Below are 24867 nucleotides of genomic sequence, written 5' to 3'. Positions count from 1 at the left end.
GTTTACCAGCATGCAAGTCATGCATTATACTCTCATAAATGTTTCCAAAGCAAAGCAGAGAATTTTTTTCAAGAAACTTGCATTACTTTATTTACAACATGTATCGGTGAAAAATATTAGAAATTTCAAAACATCTTACCTTTAACATGTTTAAAAGAGGTGTTTGAAACTTTGAATTAGACCACCAGACTGCTGAAAGAATAGCAGGCTTCCTGGGAGCTTTAAACTAATTTCAATATGAAGAAATGCAATAAAAATGACAATGGTTTCATTTTCAGAAGTTTAGTTTGAATACTTCCTGTTTATCCATGTGTCTGTCCATACCAAATTCACATAAGAGCAGAAGCATTACCAGTGAATATTGGCACACAGACATCTTGTTATTTTCAAATACATGATGTTCAAGCTTTATTTCATTAGCAAAATTTAAACTCCTTTATCAAAAAGAGTTGTAATTAGAAGCAGCTAATCATTTGACAGTGGTTTTAGAACTATTTATCAATTCCATATTTTATAACTCTCCTAAAGTAAGCAAAATTTCCATTTGTTAAATTATCAGTGTGTAAAGATGGTACAGTAAAACTCGTTTATTACGAACACGGATATTGCGAATTCACGGATATAATGAAGTTTTCTTTGATCCCCAGCTGTATAATTTTAATGAATTCCTTATATGGATATAACAAATTATGGATATAGCCAAATAATTTCACAGGTCCCAGTGACTTCGTTCTAACTGAGTTTTACTGTAGTGGTATTTAAAGGCTAGCATGCCTAGTTCTTGAACTGTTATGTTTGATTAGTGATACATATTGATAATTTTGTTTTCTGTTTTACAGACGCCTTCCATGTATGCATTTATTCCACATTCAGTGTGTAGATCAATGGCTGACAACAAACAAAAAATGTCCTATCTGTCGAGTGGACATAGAGGCGGGAAGCAAGGGACACATTGCACACGAGTGACAGTTATAAGTGACAGCTGAAGGGGTGTGACTTCTCAATGATTGACAGCTGAAGGTGTGGCTTATCAATGATTGACAGCTAAAGGATGTGACTTATCAATGATTGACAGCTGAAGGGTGTGACTTCTCAGTGATTGACAGCTAAAGGATGTGACTTCTCAATGATTGACAGCCAAAGGGCTGTGGCTTATCAATGATTGACAGCTGAAGGAATGAAGCTTAATGGCATTGAAGAGTGAAAAGGAGCCTGTTTTATCAACAAATTAAAAAAGAGCTTTTACACATTGCCAAAAGTGCAATGTGAGCTACTGGTGAAATGTAATGGAATTTTTTTAATGATTGTGGCTTAGAATAATTAGCAGAATGCAAAAAAGTCTAAAGAATTCTGAAAAAGTTAGCTATTCTCAAATTTCACATAAATATTTGTTGTTAGGAGTATATGTAGAAAGTGGTGTTTTTTAACATACAGTTATGATTATTCTGCACCTACTAATCAGTGATGTGAAGTGCTAGCTTACTTAACTGCTTGTTATCATAGCTTTATACAAATTCCTCTATATAGATTAATGGTTACCTGTACATAACAGTTTGAGTTTACTTGTAATGTTTTGAATTCAAGTTTACAAATTTTGAAAAGAAATCAACTAAGCTATGTTGTGGAGAAAAAGTCATTGTTATATATCTATAGTTTATAAACAGTTTTCTGCAGGCTTCTAGGAAAAATTCTGAGTTTGTTTTTTCATGGTTTCAAAACTTTTTAGTCATGGAGACAAGAACAAATCTTGCACACCAATAAGTTCAGTCATTGCACAGATGTTCCACAGTGTGCCTCGCTTTGAAGTATTTGTGTGTTATTGAGGTGCTTTAGCTTATATATAAGTCTATATTTACAAAAAGTTGCTTCTCTGCATTTAAATCCTTTTATCAATAGCTGTTGATTTGTTATTTGAAGGTGCTAATATATTGTAGTCAATGTTCACAAAATCTATTACTAATACTAGAGCACATTTTTTTTATACATCTTTAATTACTTAATCTTTTGTCACTCAAGGTTTGTTCATGATATTATGTGGTTTGAGTTGTTAAACTGGTCAAAGCTGGTTTGAGTCATCTGTGATTTGGGTCTGTAGGCTTAGATCACCTGTACTTGGGGTTTGTGATTTGGATTTTTAAGCAATGATCCCCAGTAATTTGGGTCTTTAGGCTATAGTCTGCAGTGACTTGGGTCTAGGCTATAGTCAGAAGCGATTTGGTTCTTTAGGCTAGAGCCTGCTGTGAGTTAGGTCTTTAGGCTATAATCAGTAGTGATTTTGGTCTTAAGACTATGATTACTTGTGGTTTGGGTCTTTAGGCATAGCCTGCAGGTATTTGGGTCTTTAGGCTATAGTCTGCAGTGGTTTTGGTCTTTAGGCTATAGTCTGCAGTGGTTTGGGTCTTTAGGCATAGCCTGCAGGTATTTGGGTCTTTAGGCTATAGTCTGCAGTAATTTGGGTCTTTAGGCATAGCCTGCAGGTATTTGGGTCTTAACGCTATAGTCTGCAATGGTTTTGGTCTTCATATTATAATTTATGATCTCTAAGCTACAATTACATTTGACCTTGGTCTTTATTTTCTGCCCTTGTCACGTGATCTAGCTGTGTCAATGTGTGTAGAATATATTGCCTTATCTGTTTAGTCTTCCTACCTCTTAGCATCACAGAATAATGAATACAGGGATATGATGGCCCGCTATATTTTTGCATTTTCTAATTACCCTTGCAAGTTCAAAATTGGACAAATATACAAAAAGTGCAAGTTTTGAAGTTGTAGAAACTGGTTATCTGACAATTTAAAAAGCATATATTGTCCCTGAATGCAGCAGTATTTTAGCTTAGAGAGTGTGTTCTTTTTTTAAGCATGATGCAATAATTGGTCAGGGGCAGATTTTTATATACATGTGTAGTTTACCTCTCAAGTAAATTCCATTGAGATGGTAAGTTTGTTTGACATTTCAGAATATGTAGTAAACAATTGTATACCTCTTTTGCATATAATCAAATTGGGTAGAGTGGCTCTTCAACCCTGGGTAGAACCTAGTAGGCCCAACACCCAGATATTCAGGCCTGTCCTTGCTTAGTTTTGGTGTTTACTAATTGTTTTATTGTTTTTATCCCTGATTATAGGTTTGTTATTCCTGTGTACTCTGTTGTTTGCCTTTTGCCATCATTGTGAACCACAGGTTATAATCTGGTTGCTCGCTCTATTTCTGTCTTGTGGCTTGCGAGGGTGGTCTAACTTCCTGTGATAATTTGCTCCCCCCATGCTTGTATTTATTTTTTGAATGAGTTGATTAATATAATCTGTGTATGGGTTGTCAATTAAAAAAATATCATCTGAAGTTCAACCTTGATTTTTTATACCTGAACTTCAGATTTTATCTAACCCCAGTAAAAGTATTGTTAGAAGTATAACCTTTTAAAAAACACCTTTATTTTTTTTGTTTTATATATATGATGGTGAGTGCAGTATACCCATAGTTGTTGTGGTATAGCTAGTGATTTTTATATCAAAACTATATGGTTATGGGTAAAACACAATTCCTTCTAGTATTTACATTTGTTGGGTAGTGTTGAGATGTGTACTACTATTAAATGGTATGTGTATGTATGTGATGTGCTATTCTTTCTAAAGTCAATACACCTCTGCTGTTATTTTTTTTTTCCTGGAGTGAATGTTAATTGGGTCCTTGCCAATATCTAACAGCTATCAGTAATCCATTAACAATTTTTCAGCTTGGTGTTACATGATATATATTGTAAAATCATTATGAATTTGTTGTGCACTTATTAACAATTTCTTTAGGGCTTGTTTTGGGGAAGTGTTAGATTTGTGCATTCAGATTCACAATAGCCAAATATTCAAATGTGTCTAGATATATGGTATTCAGGTGCCATAAATGGCAAAAAAAAAGAGAAAAAACTAAAAGGACTTGATGTTGTGGTAAATTAAAAGTTGTGAAACTCATTGATTTTTCGGGATTAAATTTGAATTTTTTTGGTTTGTACATTAATTTTGTAGTGCGTAAATCTCGGATGAAGTATTTGTTAAGAATTTAAACACATGGGTTTGTTTTTTAATTTTTAAAGAAAAATTTGATAATATATATTGTTTCAGTTGATTTGTATATTAACAAAGATTTACTTATAATATTGGATAGTGGTTGAATTTATACTAGCTGGTGTTTTTTCTGCATCTGTATGCTGTAAGTTGGAATAAACAAAGAAAAAAAAATTATGTATATTATAATATAAAACATCTGGTAAATGTTTATGTAAATTAAAAATCGATACAGCCTTGTAAAGGCATGAAATTATACTGTAAATGTGCATTAGATAAAATGAACAGAGATTATAATTGTTCACTAATTAATGTATCTTGTTAATGAACAGCTTATTATTATATACACACTTTTACTGTATTTTTCCCCTTCTTGTGATTTGTTTGTGATGTATTTACATTTATATATATTGTCAATTAACATGTCAAAATAAAAACACCTATTTGATAACTTGAGGAGTTTTTCTTATAATTTATACCCAACAACAAAGTCGATGGTATTTTGTCTTTAACTTTGATAGTTGCTAATATTTTTAGCTCTACTGGTCAGAGACCATGCGATAGTAAGGTGTCCGTCTGTCTGTCTAGCTGTCTGTCTGTCTGTCAGCTGTCTGTAAACAATTTTTCAAAACGCTACTCCTCCTACAGTTTTGGTCTGATTTCAATATAACTTGGCACACAAGTAGACTACATTAAATACATATATTAGTGCATCGGTTTTAGATTTTAATGTCATGGTTACATGTACTAAAAATAGAAATTTCTGTGAAATTGCTTTAAAATGCTACTTTTCCTACAGTTTTGGTCTGATTTCAATATAAGTTGGCACACAAGTAGACAACACTAAAACCCCATTCATACGACATGATTTGCATACCTAAGTATATTTTACTCATAAGTAAATGTACTCACATGTGCAATTTTTGTCGTATGAACTGATTTGCTCACATTTAAACTCTGCACAGTTGAGTAAATTTACACATGGTCAGGACTAGGTGCAAATTAACTTTTGCATACATGTGGCAAATTATTAGTTCTGGTGTGTAGATTTTGTCTTATGAACACGCAGCAAATTTACTTATGAGTCTATTTTGTATTGTTTATTGCATAAATCTCCATTTTAAATGTTGTTTAGGTTGTTTATGCATTGGTGTATAACATCGGTCTGTTAAAATGGCGGAAAGAATGCAAAAGAAAAAAAACTGAACTTTTTATGGTAATTTTTGCTGTACTTCAAGGACAGCTGATAGTAAATTGAGTTTTGATAAGGGTACTGCTTTAAAGTGTTACGCCAGGTTGCACAAGCACGGTTCTTTCCACAAATGGCTTTTTCAACTCTGAAAAGATCGAGACTATAACTCCAGTCTCCTCTGAGATAAATTTGAATTTGTAAAAAACGTGCTGAATTTGCAAAAAAGCTCCGGAGCTGCATTAGGAATAAGCATTGCATCAATCACCCGGTGTCATTACAGATTAAATTTCTTCTACGTTTCTTGTATTTAAACCAAGGCAAGCTACTGACATATGAATTGATGTTACAGAAATTTCAACAACACTGTTGAAAATAAGCATTTCAAGTATTCTTCTTGGCAACTGATCCTACCATGAATTTCTAGGGGATTCGTGTTTATTTGCTATTCACATATTTGTTTAGTTTGAAGTTTTTAAAAATCGATTGCCCATTTCATTCTCTTGGAAATACATGTAACATTCAAGCAGATTCTTCATAATAAACTCGCAAACTTGATGAACTGTAGATTTCCAAACACCAAAAAGATTTCCAGTCGTCCTGTTGAAGACGCCAACCAGTAGTCAGACATCTTTTTCTTAACACCCAACGGCTCTTTTATAGTTTAAGGACCGAGGCCAAAGCATTTTCCAACTTTAAACAATGAATTTAATTAATTTTCATTTTTCGTGTGTAAATTATTTCCAAAAAGTTATTAAGGACGTTCGATCCTGATATTTTGAGCGTATATCGCGCAGGCCTTTTATTCATAAATTTAAGCATCAGTTTTAGGTTCTAACGATAAAACTGAATTCTACAATGCAAATTAAACTATATTCAATGAAAAAATCGCGATTAAATTCCATTCAAGTAGAATTAAGCTAGGGACTATATTTTGTGGCGGAAGGTTTTTTTAGACGAAAATGATCAGTTTTTTTTTCTCATTTGAACTATAACAGTACTGTTAATTTTGGATGCCTATTTTCCCATGCTAGTTGCACACAAAGCTGTTTTTTGCAGTGAAATATGTTATGCTGGTTCTGAAATATCTATTAAATTATTTCTTATGAATTCTATCAACAAAGTGTGACAAATATAAAATATATTCCCTTTTTAACGTAAAATTCACACTTTTTTTTAAATATCTGAAAATGTACATCATATACCCCCACTTTTGATGTTCTTTTCTAAATATTCAAGATAACTTTGATTTGCTTAAAATCAGAAAAAGTTTAAGACTTTAAAATAATTTTCTTGCTTATTATATTTTCAATGCCGGAAAAATAACATTTTATTAGTTCAGAAAGGTCAAATAATTGATTATGCGAAGCGATTTGGATAAAAATATTGGAGGGAAAACGTCGAAGATATAATTTTTAATCAAGACACAAATTTCAGTGCAGAAAAGTCATACTAAATGTACTGTGGCGCTAAAAGAAGCATATTGACCCCCATTTTTTGATTTGAATTTCAATTAAGCTATGTATGTAGAAACTAAAAATATACTTGGCAAAAAAAGTTTAAGACTTTAAATATCAGGATCGAACGTCGTTAAGTCGTTTTTATTCGAAAAAGAAAATAAATGGATAGGATTTCCCCCTACTTTCTTTGAGGAACATTCAAAAGTTGGTCTTATACCCAAAAAGTAAGAAAATACCCATTTTCTACAAAAATCTGTGGATCTTCTTCTATTTTATATGAAAATACAAGGATTTACTTACAGTACATAAACCTCGTCTGAACACATAGCAAATTAACTTTTACTTACGTGTGTATTTTTACTCAGATGTAAATTTGCACACATAAGCAAAATATTTTGTCGTATGAATGGGGTATAAGATACATAATTTAGTGCATTGGTGTTTGATTTCGATGAATGGTGTTGCCATGGTTACTAAAAATAGACATTTCCGTGAAATTCCTTTAAAATGCTACTTTTCCTACAGTTTTGGTCTGATTTCAATATAAGTTGGCACACAAGCAGATTACACTAAGATACATAATTTAGTGCATTGGTTTCTGATTTAGATGAATGGTGTTGCCATGGTTACAAAAATTTCTGTGAAATTCCTTTAAAATGCTACCCCACCTATAATTTTGGTCTTATTTCAATATAACTTGGCACACAAGTAGACTGCACTAAGATACATAATTTAGTGCATTGGTTTTTGATTTTTATGAACGGTGTTGCCATGGTTATTAAAAATAAAATTTTCTGTGAAATTCTTTTAAAACGCTACCCCTCCTTCAGTTTTGGTATGATTTCAATATAACTTGGCACACAAGTAGACTACACTAAGATATATAATTTTAATTATTGCTGCCGGTTGCAAAGTTTCAAATCCAAGTGCTACTTATCCTTTGTTATACATACAGACCAGTAGAGCTATAGTCTCATCAGAGACTTCTGGTTTTTAATGCAGTTGAAGAACAAAAGCATTATAATTGGTAAGGAACAAGTCAGCCAAAATATAACCCAAACATAGGTTAAACTTGCTAACAAGGTCATTAAAACGTTTGTGAAAAGCTGACTTTTAAGAAACCCTTGTTACATTAACTTATTTGTCAGTAGCATGTCTTGATTAAAAAACTTTTCATACTTGCAGTATGAAACTCACTGAGTTGATTCGATACGCAAGAGCATGCTCTGCTTATGAACAATTCTAAAAAAAAATGAAGTTAGTTATTACATACGTGTAACAAACAAGTTGGTCAAACAAGAATATCAGCAGCCTCGTTTAAAGTCATCATTTCGTAAGTTCTGTGGTCTATACAATGACCTTGTCAGCAAATACAATTTATCTTGAAGTCAAATGCTGACTGATTTTCTTTTCATACTAATTGTTGTTCAGAGTGCTTTCTGTATTGTTTTTGCGTAAAAATTTGAAAAAGTTAAAGATCTGCATTTATTTCGCAGGTGTTTTAAAGGAATTTAAAAAAAAAACGAAAAAAAAAAACATAAAGTGCTTATTTAAATCGTCTCTCCGTTGTTAGGCCTATTGATTTTTAACTACATTTCACCGTGTGATATCGAATGCAATGTCTTTTAGTTCTTGCACAAGATGAGTGGGTGTATATGTAAGAAGATCAACGAACGGGCTTTAATTTTTCATTGATGACTGCACTAATAAACTGGAGAAGAGACTAACACCTCTTTATCACTGGGCAAACACCCAATGTACAATGGTGATGATAACGGAATATATGGTCCAAAGGAAGATCATTAAATAATGAAAGGTTGTAACACAGGCTTAATTTTCCACGGGTCGCCTAACGGAAGTATCCCTCAGGAGGAAAGTGATGAGGAATCAGGACGAGGGTCACCGAATGATGGACGAGGGTCACCGAATGATGGATCCCCCAAAGGAAGCAGGGATACATGTTCCCATGGAGACCGATCCCTTCCTACAACGTAACGGTGAGTAGAATTCGGTTTTGACAAGGATCACAGAATTGATATATTGCATTTCACATCCTTCACGAAGAATCCAATTGAAATATACTTTTTATTAGTTGTATTTTACGTTAAGTGTAGGAAAATGACCACGAAATAGCATTACTGCTTTGGCTATGCCTTTTAATTAAGTTAAATGTTTTTTTTTAACCTGGCAGAGAACATTGTGTACAGAATAAAAAGACAAATACATAGTTTAATAACTGTACATGTATATCTTTATGGAGTCCGAAAGATATCAATTTCATTGGTCTTTAACATTTTTAAGTCGATAGAAAAATATGCATATACCAATCTAATATCGTGTTTAACATGTTTAATATATGTTATATTTCAATTAATAGTGGAATTTGATAATTAATACTCTTTTTAGATGTATAGAGTGTTTCCTACACCAATGATATGCATTATGCTTATGTTATGTATTTCTCTATACGTGTGTAACACAATGTCAAGTTACATACCTTGACCCACTGAAATAATTCATCAGATAAAAGTTTATCTTATGTATACCTCCCAATCATTACAAATCTCAAAAGATCGTAGATTAAGTGTTAAAAGTAAACAACGGAGGAAAGCACTGACACGATAAAATGACAATGGTATTCAGAGACGATCAGACCAAAAATTATTAGTCTGAATTCACTTTAGAATCATTTCTCATTGTTGCAAGAATAAATTATTTTCTGGTTAGTCGTTCAGTGAGCCTTATGACGTCAGTAAAGGTGCTCAAACTACTGACTTACATAGAAGTAAAACTGATGAAAATCAAACTAAAATCAATAAATAAATTGAAATAAAAATCAGCTTGCATAAAATTATGAAAATTTCTTTATTTCCTAGATGATCACTCGTGTGAAAAGAAGAGAGAAAAGTATAGGTACAACTCGGACTGCATAAAAGGTATGTACCCTCGTACACTTCTATAGTTTTAAATCACTGGGCTGATCAGCATTATAACGTTTATTGTTCTTTGCTGTTTAGGATGGATCCCTCTCACCATTATTGTATCTATTGCAATGGCAGCCGTCATGTTCGGAATCATCAACATTTTAAAAACGTAAGAAATGTTCTAATAATAAATACTTATATACACTAAAATCACATATTTTCGTGGGGTCAATTTTTCATGGTTTGAGGAAAATCTCTTGGTTCGTGTGGATTTGATTTCGTGGATCAAGAATTGATGAGTACTTATGTATGTAATATTTTACATTTCGTGGTGGACATGAATTCTTGGGTCTCGTCATACCTCGAAAACAAGGAAAATTAACCCCCAAGAAAATTTGTGGTTTCACAGTAAATGAATACAGAGAGTCAAATATTACGTACAAGTAATAACCCAGTTTAAATTTAAGGAGAAAATGCATATAGCAAAAATACTGTATATCAACAGAATTGATTAATTCAAACAATTTGATGCAGTTCTCGATGCACTGTAGTGATTCTTTCAACAACAATCTATAGCCCCATTACTGTGTGTAACAGTATGATACTTTTCAGGACATACCAGCAGCACACACTTCAAAGGGACAAAAATCCTAATCTTGAGCTTCAGTTTTTAGAGGAACAAGGGATAATAGTGACAACAAAGCAGCTATACACAAGTGATAAAAAGATCAACGAAAAACCTAATGTGAATCTCACCACATCTTCTTTAGAAAATGATAATTTATCTAACATGAAGACTGCAAAAGAGTCTTTACTGGAAGATACAAGGACGTTTAAGCTTAACATGGCTACAAAGGCCAGTTTTCATCCAATGACAGTGTCTACATCAGTGAAAGCTGATTCAGTTTCAAACACGTATGGATATACGTTAGTTTCTTCCCTCATAATAAAATCAAGAAAGAATCTAGAATCTGGAAAACGAGAATTTGTAGTCAGCAAGTCTCCCCCTTTATCAGAAAAAGGGAACAAAACATCGTCAACTCCAAAACAAAGGGCAACATTGTTCCCTCGAAAATCATCAACATTAACAGCAAAATCATCATTATTGATGAAAAAGACATCAACATCTCAATCAACAAGATTATCATCTATAAAATCATCATCAAATTCAGTACACTCATCTAAAATATCTTCAGTAGAAAATATATCATTAACAACAAAATCGTCAACAACAGAACCGCCAGAAGAAAGCTCATTATCATCATCAACATCAATAAAATCTTCAATGACCACAAAAAGATCACTTACACCATCAACAGTAACATTCACAATACATCCGACATCAGTAACTATAAAATTACCAATATTCTCAACAAAATGGTCATCATCAGGACAAATATCAAAATCTATTAAAAAACAATTGAAGAAACTATCTAATGCACCATCGATATCAACTTCAACACTATTAACGAAAAAGAAGTCAACATCAATACGAAGCAAATCAAAATTATCAACAAAACCTGCAATAAAATCACCTAGTTCAACAAATAAGTCTTCGAAAATGACAACAAGAATTTCAACACCAAAATCAAAATTATCAACAAAACCTGCAATAAAATCATCTAGTTCAACAAATAAGTCCTCGAAAATGACAACAAAAATTTCAACACCAAAATCGTTGATTTTAACAAAACTCTCATTAACAACAAAAAGATCCTCAGGAAAACCAACAACAATATCACTAGTAAGGTCAACAACTACACAAGCAATCAGGCCTTCAGCAACAGTCGAACCACCAATAACACTAACAACAAAAAGCACATCAACAGCCAAATTTTCAAGAAAACCAACAACACTTACATCAACTAGTAAATTATCAACTCCAACAATATATACGTCAACAACGTTGAAATCATCATCAACATCAACAACGCATACAGTAACAAAATCATCAAATAAAATAACAACAGATGAACCAAAAACACCCAAATCATCAGTAGCACTAACAACACGTACACCACCACCAACAACAAACAAATCCACTTTAACAACGCAGGGATCAATAACATCCAAATCACCAATAACACAATCGACATATTATTCAGAAACACCAACAACAAGGAGATTCTATGATTCATTGTCAGTTCACAACATTGGGAAAACGTCCAGAAAAACAACAAAATTAAAAGGAATTTCTAAGGTAAAATCGACTACATCTCCACAGTCTAGAATCTCCTCATCGTCATCGCCTCAAACTATAAAATCCACCAATTCTGTATCACAGTCATCGTTACTGAAAACTCAGGGAACATTAAATAATCCTCAGCTATCCAAAGAATACACAGTGACGCAAAACGCACTATCAACAAGAACAAGTTCAGAAGTAACACAGACTTCTTCTGGTTCATCAAAAACGTTTGTAAAATCACAACCTCACACGATACAGACAACAGAATCGGGTTCAGGGTCATCCTCTTCAACTCCTTCACATATCTCAATTTTAACACAAACTCGGGAAAATGAGAAACAATCAATCAGATCCCAAGGAATGGCTGATACTACAATACTGGGAAATGAAATACCTCCAATGTCAACCACTTATGATCTTTATACCATCACGTCAACTCCAAGGCTGCCCTCTACATATCGTTCTAGTCCACTTTATACACTTTATTCAAAGTCACGTAAGTTTTCATCAGATCATTCTATTATACCGGTGACAACAATTGAGATCAAAAGAAATGAAGATTCTGAATCAGAATCAACTTACAAAGTAATTCCAGCGAACAGACAGACACCACAACCTACAGACGGTTCTAATGTTCAGGACCCATTAGCAAGAAAGAAAACAACGTCAAAAAGAGTGTTAGATTCAACAAGTACGAGAAAAGAAACATCGACAAACTCTAGTACAAGCACTAGAAAAAATCAACTCACAACAACAGAACCCATTATCGCACAGCAAGAAAAAACCAAATCGCCAATGAAAAATTCAAATGACAACAGAAATCAATGGAAGGTTCCCTTAAAATGTCCTCGAACAGATCTAAATCCTGAAAAGATGGAGTTCTACAAGATTGGAGTAGAAGCGACCAGTGGGCTGGCGGAACTTGATGAGGACACGAGGGGATGGTCGGTAGAGGAAGAAGACACCTCAGAAAATATTACAATCCACTCCAAATACATTTACAAATGGGGCCTCAAAATCTATCGTATCACAGTAAGTACATTGAGAATATTACATTCATCAAATACACTGTACAAGAAATTTATCTTATCAAAAAAAAAGCTAACCCATTATGGAAGGTGGTAATTTCTGTGTTTGTTTTATTGCTTTTTGTTTCACAGGCAGATGTTGATATCAGCGCCCGCGTGTTGTGGGAGGATATGGTGATCAATGTGAATGATACAGCCAACTGGAACAAAGACATGAAAGAAGTCCAGGTAACAGTATATTTAGTCAAGCATTTTCAATGGACTTTCTATGATTTATACAGCTTCCAATGGTATAAGCACAGAGCTTTAAAAATTCTTCCAGCTGCTAGAACAAGTGAACTCCTGTACGGATGTGGTTCGTCAAACAATGCACGAAATCGCTGGTCTGATGTCAGCTCGGTCACTCCTTCTGGCCAGACAATGGTCAAAGAGGAACGGAAAGTTTAATCTCGCTACGTCATCACTTATGTCTCCCAAGTTCCCGGATCCAGAGGACATTGTGACGTAATTTAACCTAAACGTTTTTTCACCTACATGTAATATATTTGCCATGAATATCGAGTACATGCGAAAGTTTTAATATTCACATGTATATGTAGATTAGATTTTACTTTATTTGCAGACAAATTAGGTTTAAGGTTGATCTAAAGTTCGTTTTTATCTGTCTGTGGTTAACTTTAAAAAATGAATGACTTCACAGTAAATGTACAAGTACTGTGAAAACAGCTAGAATGAAGCTAAAAATAAATCATATAGCTATACATACTTATTTCTATGATAAGGTTTGGAACATGTCTCTAAATGATAACAACGTTTGTTATATTCGCTACATATTCATTAAATAAATTCAAAAATAAATCTTTCTTCAAAAATTGAAAATCTGATGTAGAAATCGCCAATAAAACGTTCTTGAACACTGTTTCAGTGGCCACCTGTATCCGTCAGGGATGATGTATATCCCCAATAAAGATGACCCCGACAGAAGCACGTTTGTCTGGTTCTTTGCAGTCGATTTAAAGGCATGTAATACAATTTTGTTATAGTAACAGACATGAGTAGATTTTTGTCAAGCTTGTGTTTTACCTCTAAGCATCTCTTGTTCTTTTCAGTTGGGCTGGGTTCCTCAATATTTTATAGACTTGGGCTTTATGCACGGTCAGAAAAAATTCATTAGAAGTCTAAGAGGACATGCAAAGACACTCAAACGAAAAAGCTCATGAGGAAGGAACTACATATTCCAACAGAATGCCATTTGAATGTTAACCAGTAATGGAGAGCAGTGGAAAAGTTTCTTTATTTGTGATTGATACATCTTTTTCACTGGCTGTTGTATTCATCCGCTTGTCCTGAGGAAGTTAACCGACAACTCCTGGGTCGGGTGTACTTCCTGTTGCGCTCACTGTGGGATGGTACTGTTTGAAATAACAATCAGTGAAATAGTTTGCTTTTATCAGGAATGCTAACAATTTTCTGTTTGTAATTTTGAACTGATTATGAAAGTAAATATGTTTTAAAAGCATATTTTCTTTGGTTAACATTGGAGGTATTAGAATTTTTGTTAACAAATACTCACAACTTCCAATACATGAGCAAGGTCATGGGATCCCATAGGATAACCTACAGATATTTACAGAACAAAACAAATCAGAGAGATATTCTTAATTTTTAGAACTCTAGATTTGAGTGATTCGCGTTTGCTGGTAAATATGGTTGATATGAATTTTACAGAGAAATAAAAGGGGGACAAGTAAAACGGAATTCCTGTCTTTTAAGATATTCACAATGTAAAGTCATATTCAAAATAGAGGCAAATTTATATATTTGATCTCCCATCATGGAAGATTTTTTTTAATTCCATGCTCCGTACATCACTTATTTTTATCAATGTTTTTATGTAGGAATCTGCTGTTACTTTACTCCATCACTGTCACACAAAACCCATTGTGACGTCACAATTTTGGGTTATGAAAAATCCAATGAGTGATATCCCCGGGATAAAGGGGTTAAACCTTGGATAAATTGTATAATCTATATCAGATAAGAATTTTGAGGAAATTTTTATTCGATTCCTTTTTGGTGGTGATCATTTCATTCAATATAAAACATGTAACTGCACATGAAAAGATAATGCAAGCTAACACGACTCTCTACCTATTTTAGCATGGTGATTAGTTCTGGCCCCGTTCACTAGAACCTCGATATCATCCAAACACCCGTCATGATCCATATCCATGTTTTTGACGAATTGGGTCGATGTTTCTATGGAGTCGTGATAGATTACCGTCCACACCGCTGTAAACTCGCTATAAGATACGCATCCGTCATCTGTAAATATTTGTGAAGATTTTAATGATTTCATAAATTTTATCAATCATATGAAAATAGTGGAAACTCTTCACGGTACTAGTAGGCCTAATTATTTTTAATGCTAATCAGACGCAGTGTTTAATTATTTTTCCAATAGAAACTGAATTTGATGAACTGACTGCCTTTATACAAAATTGCTGAAATTTTTTGTTTATATAATTAATTAGACATTGTTTTTAAGTTTTGAACATATATAATCCGTTACTATTAATGTTTACTCACGATTCCTGTCATAGTTGACATCGAGGAAGTGACGTAGTTCGTCATAGGTCACGTGGGAACCCTTGGGATTCACTCTATGAACTACCTGTGCTGACATTTGTTCCAGTGTCATACCAGCCCTGTTATAAAAAAAATGACGATAAAGAATTTTAAAAGTTTAAAAAGTGTATTATTCATTGCATTATTCGACGTCCCCTAATGCGTGAGTTGCGATACTTTACACTTAATAATACTAGTACTGTTCCTTTATCATGTTTATCTAGATAAAAATGAGAAATGAATCTAATAAACAGTTATCAGCGATTTATAAACAGGGTCAACACAGACCTCTGAAAAGAAAAAAAACCGTATTCACTTCGTCACAGTTCAGTGTAAAAATAATAGTCTAACAGTTTCTATAAAAGTATCAGTCATAATTCTTCTTAACGGCAGATTTGATTTGTAGACAAGGACAAGGGATCAGGCATAGTATATGTATTTGTATTTGCAAAATGTTAATTTTTAAAGAAAGTTTTGAATCCTCTGTATCATCGTTTTGTTTGTTAATAACCTGTCGTGTCTTAGAAGTAGTCTTTTTATTCAGTCTTGGAGTATATATACAGAATGTAGATGACCAATGACAAGGCATGTAAATGACTGATTGAATCTTCTGATGTCAAAGTGTCTATATGCTCGAAGGCCTTAATTAAGAGCCGAGTTCAAGTCTATATTTGTTGAAGCCCTCCATCGGCAAGTATTGGCATCTCACCATGAGTTAAAAAAGGTACTCTAACGGACCTCAAAAAACAGAAAAGATGGTGATGGAAGGGGAGATTAAGATTGTAAGACAAGTGATCTTGACCACATACTGACCCCAGAACTTCCTGGACAATCAATAAGACACAGACAGCGGCAATCCGGACCACTAAAACATAATGAAGAAAATAATTTAATGTCATTTATTTCAAATTAAATTTCAAAATTCAGTTTCTTGTAAAGCATGGATATATAATTTTTAAGTTAAAATATTATATCATTACGAACAGATTGATGATACCTATGTATTTGAAATTTCATTTGCAATAATCTTTTTTATAAAGAATATGTTCTAACTTTTGGTGTTTTAATATTTCATTAATCCATCAATTTCTAAAAGATTATCTGAATGTTGTTTGTTATTTTACAAAGGACAATAACTTTTCATTTCTTACTTACACATTCTGAGTTCTTTGTTCCAGTCCTATCTCTGTGACATATAACTAAGCCTTTGTGCAGTTTGTTACGTGGCCTACACTTTACACGTGTTCTTCAGATGATAGATCATGATAATTTTTACTTGATTTTTCCAATTTTAAATTTCGTGATCTTGAGTCCAGACCCCAGATAATGAAATAGTCTTAGACGCATGGCGGAATATTCAGTCATTCATAAAACGTTAATTCAATTATATATCACAATATACATATTTTGCTTTATAATCTAAAAAGTATATCATGGCCCTTTCCATGTTCAAATATTGCAAATGTTCATAACATGGACAAGTGTATGGCAAACTTCAACGTGCTTCTACACCTAGATGTACTTGTAAAAAAAAATGTAAAAGATTTTTGTAGTCTCAGAAAAAAAGCTCCAGCATTAAAACTAATTATTTAATTTGTAAGGTTTTCACTATTACAATTACCCGTTGTTACAATTATATGTACTAGCTTTTCAGTTGTTATGCTCACTTTTATATCGCTGTGCCCTGTAGTATACTGAAAGGAAAAAGAAACGCAGGGTAGCATAATTTTCGATTAAAATTTGACCACATGACCGAAAATTACGAAAATTTGTCAGAAGAGAAATTTAGTTACTGTGCATCAAAATCAGAATTCAGAACTACTCAACCGTAAAATTTATGACGTCACGTAGGGAAAACGCTAAAAAACCCAAAACACGTGCAATTTAATAACGACGAGTTTGTCAACAAATCTTGTTGCATTATTTGATGCACCTGAGGTATGCACATCGATTTTCAATATTTAGAGACAACATGAATTTCTTCCAATCTTAGTACGCTTAACAGAAGTTCAAATGGGGTCTTGTTTTCGAATTGCCTAATTATTGAAAAAGGCAACAACGGTTGACAAAGCAGTATCTTGTAAATTTTTCCCCATAAAACTTGTTACCCGTTGTCAGAGAGGGCCTGGAATGGTTTTCAATCAACCGTGATGATGACGTTAACGCGAAATAGAGCCATATTACGAGCGGGTTATTCGTCCTGTCATCTCTTAAACCGTCACCTTTCTACCACAAAAACTGCGATTTATACAGTAGACTATAATAATCATTACATTCACACGAAAATTGAAAGAAAACAATTCGGCAATTTGGTTTTTTGAGCTGGTCAACTTACTGTTGTATTCCTCTCACTGGCGCATGCGCGTGTCGTTTGACCCATTTTTCTGCTTGGTTACCAATGCCCAATATAGCCAGAGTTTGAAAGATAAACACTTTGATGAAATTCCATGCAAATGAGAAAAACGGCTCTTACAGATGCACTAGGGAGACATTGAAGAAAATAAGAGTTTTCGGTTTTCACTTTAGGGGGGTATCATCATATGAGCTTCCATAACTCATGAATTATTGGACAAACTCAAATGGGATTTTGGTTTTATCTTTTTGAAAGATGATTTTAAAAGTTAGACATGAATGCTAAAACATATTATAGAAAAAATAAATTTAATTCACATCAAAAGTTTACCCTGCGTTTCTTTTTCCTTTCAGTATATTAAAGAATTACATGTGCAGTTAACACAAAGAAATTGAGAAATTAATTAAAAAGGGAGTTATGACGTCGAAAAATGTGAAAAACGATATCTTCAAATTTACAAAGCCTCCCTTTCTGATATTTTTTTTAGATCTTAAATTGTCTCATGCAAGTAAAATACACGTAATGCATTGTGTTACAGATAAATTATATCTGAAAGGAAATTGTATTCAAATGACCTTGAATATAATCTTCAGAATCTTATCATTACTAACAAGTAATAGATATTGACTTTCTCATACCAAAGTCCACAATGCATTGGTACGTATAATGTATAAGTCGATAAGGAATAGTGCAAAAGTAGAAGTACTACGTGCACTGAGCTTGGAAATGACATCCTTGCCCTCACCCTCTACCTTATGGATATAATTGCAAAGTCTATGTTTTGCCATTGAATACGCCATATATCTGTCCGATTGAAGCATATATAACAATAGGGCGTGTATATAATAGACAAAAACCCTTCTGTCAGGGTTCAGGTTATTTATTTAGACACAGTGAGCAGTATATAAAAGTTGTAGCCCTGAAATATAATAAAACAACAATATCATATCACATAAATTCAGTCATAATACATCATCTATACATGTAGCTTTCGTAGGTAACATATCAGTAATGATATATTATAGATGATTTTTATATATGTACATTCACTCTCAATTAAGGGAGATAACTCTTACAACTGATATATAGACTTTACATATATTCTCCCATATAAAGGTTTAAAAAATATATCTAATTAAAATAAATAATTCCTCACCATTCTTTGGGGAAAGGCTACCACATGAATGTGTGATGTTTACCGCTTTGTATAAAATCAGTCTTGGTCATTACTCAACAAAACAAAGAATAAATATTTTGGCGGTAAAACCACTGACCATAAGAATAAAACCAATGAAAAACAACTTCACAACCAAACTACCAATAAGAATCAACAATACTCCAAAACCTTTGAACCGCCCTCAGGTATTATCTATATATATGTATACAGGTAGGGCTAAGTATATCATAGAGGGGATCAAGCTTTTTATACTTTTATCTATTATGGTACATGTAGTTTGATTCATTTACATTAAATTTAAAATATCTATATATTAAGTATATGTATATTACACACTACTATTTTTCAAGTTCAAGTTCAATTTATTCACTCAAACCATATCAATGGTACATGAGGTTCAACAATATATGTACAATATATACAAAAAATAAAATACAAGATACACGTGAGATGGCGGAAATACATTCATATAAAGTAACATAAATAATTATGGAGGACAGACTTTTTCATATACTCTATTTATGTAACTGCATAGTTTAATTAATACTTTGTAGTCAGCAGACGACAACAATTCTGAGAATTTGAAAAAATTTGGTCTATTACAATATTTACTGGGAAGATATTTTTTTTCTACATTCGGAAAAATGTTTACATTCTAAAATGTAGTGATACTCATCAGCTATTTGTCCATTATTACAAAGATTACATAGTCTAAACACAGAAGGTGGTGGGTGCAAAATGGCGCTGTGTAATAAAGATTCTGTAAAGGTTACATTAAGTTTAGTCCGTGGCATAGAGGGGACCAATGTAATTAACCAATTACACGTATAGATGGGTTTCTGATCAATACAATGATTTAGTCCTTCGAAGAAAAATGTCTGTATTTACCTCGCTCTTTGGTCTCGGTTAATATTGCAGGGGTGTTAATCATCGTATTAACCTCAAAACCAGCAATAATTTTAGTTGACTGAAAAACAGCAACAAATTTGTCATTTGATTTAATTAATGTTACAAATACATTAAGCAAACCTGATCATCTTTCTCATTTGTTTTTACTAGTAGAAAACGCGGGATTAAAATAAATAGTTGTATTCTTGCATGAATGCAAGAATCAATACACGGAGTTTGATTTGCTTTTGGGACATTAGAGAAATTTCTTTGATCTATTTTTGTGCTATGTAGAACAGATTCACCTTGAAGTCGGAAGCAAGTTAAATAAATGTCTTCATCAATTATATGGTGTTTTTGTTCTATTTTTGGTCCAATGTTGAAAAAATGTTTAATTATATTTTCAACACTTAAATACTGTAAATTATTTATTGAATAAATGTGATATTCTGTCATAGTGTGAATGGACATCAAAATGTCAAAATGAAATCCTTTCCCAGTGTGGCAGAATATCAGAGGTGCGGTTTAACTCTCGATTTTCCTACCCATAACGAAAAATGTTGTAAAAATACTTCTTGGCTTATATAGAGAGAGAGTAAATAAACCATCCCGAAAGAGACAAAAACTGCCAAAATTCCTGCAAATATGTTACTGAAATCCATGTTTATATATATATTATAATTTTTCAAATCTCGAATCAATCAGCTATGACGCCGCAAAGGCTCAACTATAACGTCATGTAGCCTTTGACACAGTATTACAAAAAGATAGCTCTTGGCAAAGGCAGAAATCCAAGGAAATGAAAAGACAGAAAATTCAATTTTTGTAGTTGAATGTGGAATTTATTTCACTTGTGAGACAGTATTTTTCTCTATATTTTCATTCGTGCTTCACACTCATTGAAAATAATTATATATATTTGAAAAATGGTCCTACTCGTGAAATCAGTTCTATATCCAACCACTAAATATTGAATATCCTGTATATATTCACCTGGGAAGTCCGGTGCACGTTATCATATTTTCTCTAACTTATTGTATTAATCGTATTAATTTAAATATCCTCAATCTGTTTTTAATAAGGTGTAGAAAAAAGTGTTATGTCCCATGGACATAACACTTTTTAATGCAATATGATTTCTGCAATGTTAAATCTCAGTCAAAGTGCATTCAATTTTCAAATAAATACATAATATAAAATATCGTCAATTTGACAAAGAATTTATTGATAAAGAAATAACAATAAAATTTTGATTTTTTTTTTTTTACTAGAGATGGGACGGCAATTTTTTTCAAGTGAAGAAGATATTTCAGCACAAAGAAGACTAAATTATGAAAACTGCCACTGGTTTTCTTTTTCTTTCAAATAATTTTACAATGTTATAATTTCAACAGATAAAAAATAAAATGGATGGATTTGGTGTCACTTGTTTAAGGACTTTGAATATGAGTATTGATGGGTTTTTTTTCGAAAATAAAAATGTAAATAAAATCAAATAAGATTTAATCTTTTAGCAGTCCGTTGGAATGCCCTTTGAATACACACATGTATGCTCAGTTATGTTAAATTTGTTTTCATATGAGGCAGAATTTATTCCAAAAAAAAAAAAAAACAAAACAAAAAAAAATCCGTGGCTCCTGATCAGTCTTTGATATTTCAGAGTTGTGTGTTTTCGCTGCTTACAATTTATATTGTTCAATGGACGTTAAACCTTTATTACTATTCGTTAACTCGTATTTCATTTTTGAAAGGGAAGAGTTTCAAAAATGAAATGAATGTAAATAACTAACAATATTCAAGCTCATAAGTTCTTTAAACAATACGAATTTGAAGCAGACACAAACACGGACTTCCAAAACATCAGAGGTGGGATCAGGTGCCAGGGAGGAGTGAGCACCCCCTGCCGATCGGTCATACCAGCAGTGTGATCCTTGTCATGATCGGAGAATAACGAGAAAATCCGTGGTCAAGTCAGTGTGTGAATAATGCATAATAATTAGTATAAAAGCGTCAGTCAGCATTGAATTAATGATAACTTGTATTTGCTAACATGGTCATTGTATCGATCATGCAACGTATAAAATGATGCCTTTAAAATGACTTAATATTCTTGTTTTATTAACTTGTTTGTCAATAAATAACCTTGTTTAAGAAATTTTTCATATCTGGAGCATGCTCTTTTGTATCGAATCAACTGAGAAATATTATCCTCGTACACAGGTTTATACAATGTATTTCTTAATTGATTCGATACGCAAGAGAATGCTCAACGTCTGAACAATTTCTAAAACGAGGTGTTATTGCTGTTTAAATAAAGGAATTTGAGGGTTGAAAAATTGTAGTCATTGCATTTATCATAAATCGAAATGTTGGCTTTCTATATAAGTAATTAAAAAGGGGTAAATTAGCAGCATATAAATATCTAACTGAAAAGTATTTAAAGACCATTTTTGTTAAATGAAGGAAGACAGCTAAACAACATACTTTAGATATTTCCGATTTCCAAATTTAATGACAATAAAAATCATTCCCCTTTTAAGTTCATTTATTCAATGTAATATTCCATACTTAAAATCCAGCAATATCTTATTCATACCTATTGAAATAATATTTTGAAATTTATTTTTATCCACATAAGTTAATACTAGTCAGAGTTGACGGGAATTGTGCTCCATTTGATTAGCATTATTATGATTTTCTCTTAATAAAGAAAGCTCGGTTTATAAAATAATACTCAACTTCTTCAAATACATTGAAGTTTGCTTCATCCACATCATTATGTAGAATGCGTATAAAATTGCAACATACAGTGTATTTGAAGTTGGAATGCTACGCAACTATAGACGATGCTTGAGAGTTCATTCATGCATTTTGGTAACAAGAAATAAATTCATCGTCAACAAACTAAAAGAATAAATTAACTTGAATACTATGTCCTTGTCAACAAAAACGATCTGTCATTTACTTGATTGCTGAGTGACAATTTTTCATACTTATTATTAGGCCGTTATTTACACACTGACTTGTCTGCGGATTCTTCCCTTTTTCCCGAAAAAGGAGCATACAAGGAGCATGTTGCGGGTGTGACCGGTCGACAGGTATGTTAACTCCATATGGCACCTGATCCCAACTCTGATGCTCTAAGAGATCCAGGTTTGATCTGTTCTGATGTGTATTGCATGTGTAAATGGACATTCGAGCATAAGTACTGATCGTTATCTTCAAATTTTATTTGAAGTGTTAAATTTTGTTATTTTAATTATAACTGATAGTCAAAATCAAGTTAAAGGAAATAACGATTCATCATTATCGCACATAACCAGGATTTTTGTGACCTTGTTCTGTTAAGTACTTTTATCTGCAAAGAATTTACGATAGGGGTAGACCCTACCCCCAACCCCACGTCCTCCCGTCCCCCTGCCCTCACCAGGTTATTAAAGAACCTCTAGCCAATAAAGAATAGAGCGCAATAATGTTTCCCTTTAATGCACAAATTTTCAAGTCACTTATAATACCTTTATGAAAAGCAATATGAGGTCACTTGCTCTGGTTAGAAGCAAGTAATTTGTGTTACATAGAAAAGTTGAAAGGCGAGAGGAAAATATAATATCCGTTTGCCTGAAAATCCATTAGATACTATCGTACTTTGGCAATTTTTAGAACAGATCTAAGAGAATTTTACACAGTTCAGAAGCAGAGAATATTCGTATTAAATATCGAATATTTTTTCCCTTGGAATGTTTCAATGCATGAAAAAGGGGGAAAATATAATTATTTAAGGGTTCTTTCATGTTTATCACGTATCAAAATTTCTTTGAAATAAAACACTGTTATATTCTTGAGACATATAATTCTCGTTTATTTATACTTTCGAAAACGGCCATGTCAAGACCATATATCAAAACGTCCGTAATGCTTTATTCCAGTGATTTGGTTATTACATACATTGCTTTAGATAATATAAGCTCCCTTCCATACATGTATACATTGAAATTACGTAAAAGCAAATTAAATAAACTATGGAAACTTGAGTTAAGACATTTTTATTAAGGAAACATACACATTTACAGAAAAATTGATGCATGAATTGATGTATATTTTCATTACTTTTTGAATAGAAATGATATAAATGATAATTCACTGAATGATAAAAAATTGTAAGTTTCATTATTTTTTAAAATATGTCATTTTCTATGTATTTTTCAAATTGTAACAAAATCTTACAAAATTCTCTTACTGTACTAAACAAATATTATTTAAATTTCCTATTAATTATTAAATACGAGAAATTGTGTTGATTTCGGAAAAAAGGTGTTTGTGTTATTTATCCTTAAAATTAAGGCCTAAGGACACAACCAAAATTACATTTAAAAAAAAAAACATTTGTGTAACAAATATAGGATCTCTCATGATTTGTAGTAAGATATGATTTTTATTTAACGTGTTGTGTATTTTTCTTATCCCCGAGCCTTTTAATTTTGAATAAAAGTGCGTTCAATTTTTCAAAGAGCGTTGTAACACAAAATGCATGCAAAGGTTGTCGGAAAATGATCTGATTTACCTATTCTTCGAATGATTGTTTAAAAGAACATCTGGCAGTTTCTCGGAACTTCAGATCATGGCAACTTGTTCATGTTTTCTGCATCATGCGTACTATAAGGATTGGGCCGGCCGGAGAATTGTTATTTTTCTAATTTATCAAAGTATAGTTTTTATGTTGTTAAACTTAAACTTTTACCGTGTAACTTAAGCGTTCAAGAATTGAACAAAATTTGCATGTTATGTAAAAAAAAAATCTATTTTCCTATATTTTTTTCCGTTCTTGTGTCAATCATTGTGTCTTTTAATCAAAAATTTGAAAATTCATTAAAACGAAGTGAGACTAAAATTGTTCTAATTTATAACCTCCTTGTGGCTGTAAAACATTACTGGTAAACTAATCAATATTAAAGGCTTCATAATTATAAATCA

The 24867-nt window shown here is 32.5% G+C and overlaps 4 protein-coding genes across 6 annotated transcripts in view; 3 read left to right on the top strand and 1 right to left on the bottom strand.

Annotated features, from left to right (window-relative positions):
• The window catches only part of LOC134246975 (E3 ubiquitin-protein ligase Arkadia-like), a 29311-nt gene extending 24799 nt beyond the window's left edge, over positions 1–4512 (top strand). Inside the window, exons 16-17 of one of the 3 annotated variants that reach the window (XR_009987744.1) lie at positions 840–2329; positions 2360–4512. Coding sequence is in view for 1 of the 3 variants with exons in the window: in XM_062729324.1 (XP_062585308.1) it covers positions 840–966 (127 nt within the window). In the remaining 2 variants the exon portion in view is untranslated. Of the gene's footprint in view, positions 1–839 lie in introns of all 3 variants that reach the window. The other 2 variants (XR_009987745.1, XM_062729324.1) reach the window with 2 other exon arrangements.
• Positions 4513–8589: 4077 nt separating this feature from the next.
• LOC134246964 (uncharacterized) lies at positions 8590–12993 on the top strand. Its single transcript, XM_062729310.1, has 5 exons — positions 8590–8707; positions 9587–9646; positions 9728–9803; positions 10247–12846; positions 12983–12993. Exons 1-5 carry the CDS (start codon positions 8590–8592, stop codon positions 12991–12993), a joined length of 2865 nt encoding a protein of 954 aa, XP_062585294.1.
• Positions 12989–14278, top strand: LOC134246953 (steroidogenic acute regulatory protein, mitochondrial-like). Its single transcript, XM_062729299.1, has 4 exons — positions 12989–13078; positions 13173–13354; positions 13776–13869; positions 13960–14278. The coding sequence occupies exons 1-4, from the start codon at positions 13022–13024 to the stop codon at positions 14068–14070; spliced, it is 444 nt and encodes a 147-aa protein (XP_062585283.1). The 5' UTR covers positions 12989–13021; the 3' UTR covers positions 14071–14278.
• Positions 14163–16637, bottom strand: LOC134246963 (Kv channel-interacting protein 2-like). The gene is made up of 6 exons (XM_062729309.1): positions 16634–16637; positions 16292–16343; positions 15440–15558; positions 15002–15175; positions 14424–14467; positions 14163–14262 (listed from the first exon to the last, which is right to left on the bottom strand). Exons 1-6 carry the CDS (start codon positions 16635–16637, stop codon positions 14206–14208), a joined length of 450 nt encoding a protein of 149 aa, XP_062585293.1. The 3' UTR covers positions 14163–14205.
• Between the last annotated feature and the right edge of the window lie 8230 nt (positions 16638–24867).

This window comes from Saccostrea cucullata, unplaced genomic scaffold (assembly GCF_032062105.1).
Source record: "Saccostrea cucullata isolate Sc308-1 unplaced genomic scaffold, CSIRO_AGI_Scuc_v1 ctg20, whole genome shotgun sequence".
Classification (NCBI taxonomy): Eukaryota; Metazoa; Mollusca; class Bivalvia; order Ostreida; family Ostreidae; genus Saccostrea; species Saccostrea cuccullata.
The sequence above is the reverse complement of the archived record's forward strand: the minus strand, read 5'-3'. Positions and strand labels throughout refer to the sequence as shown.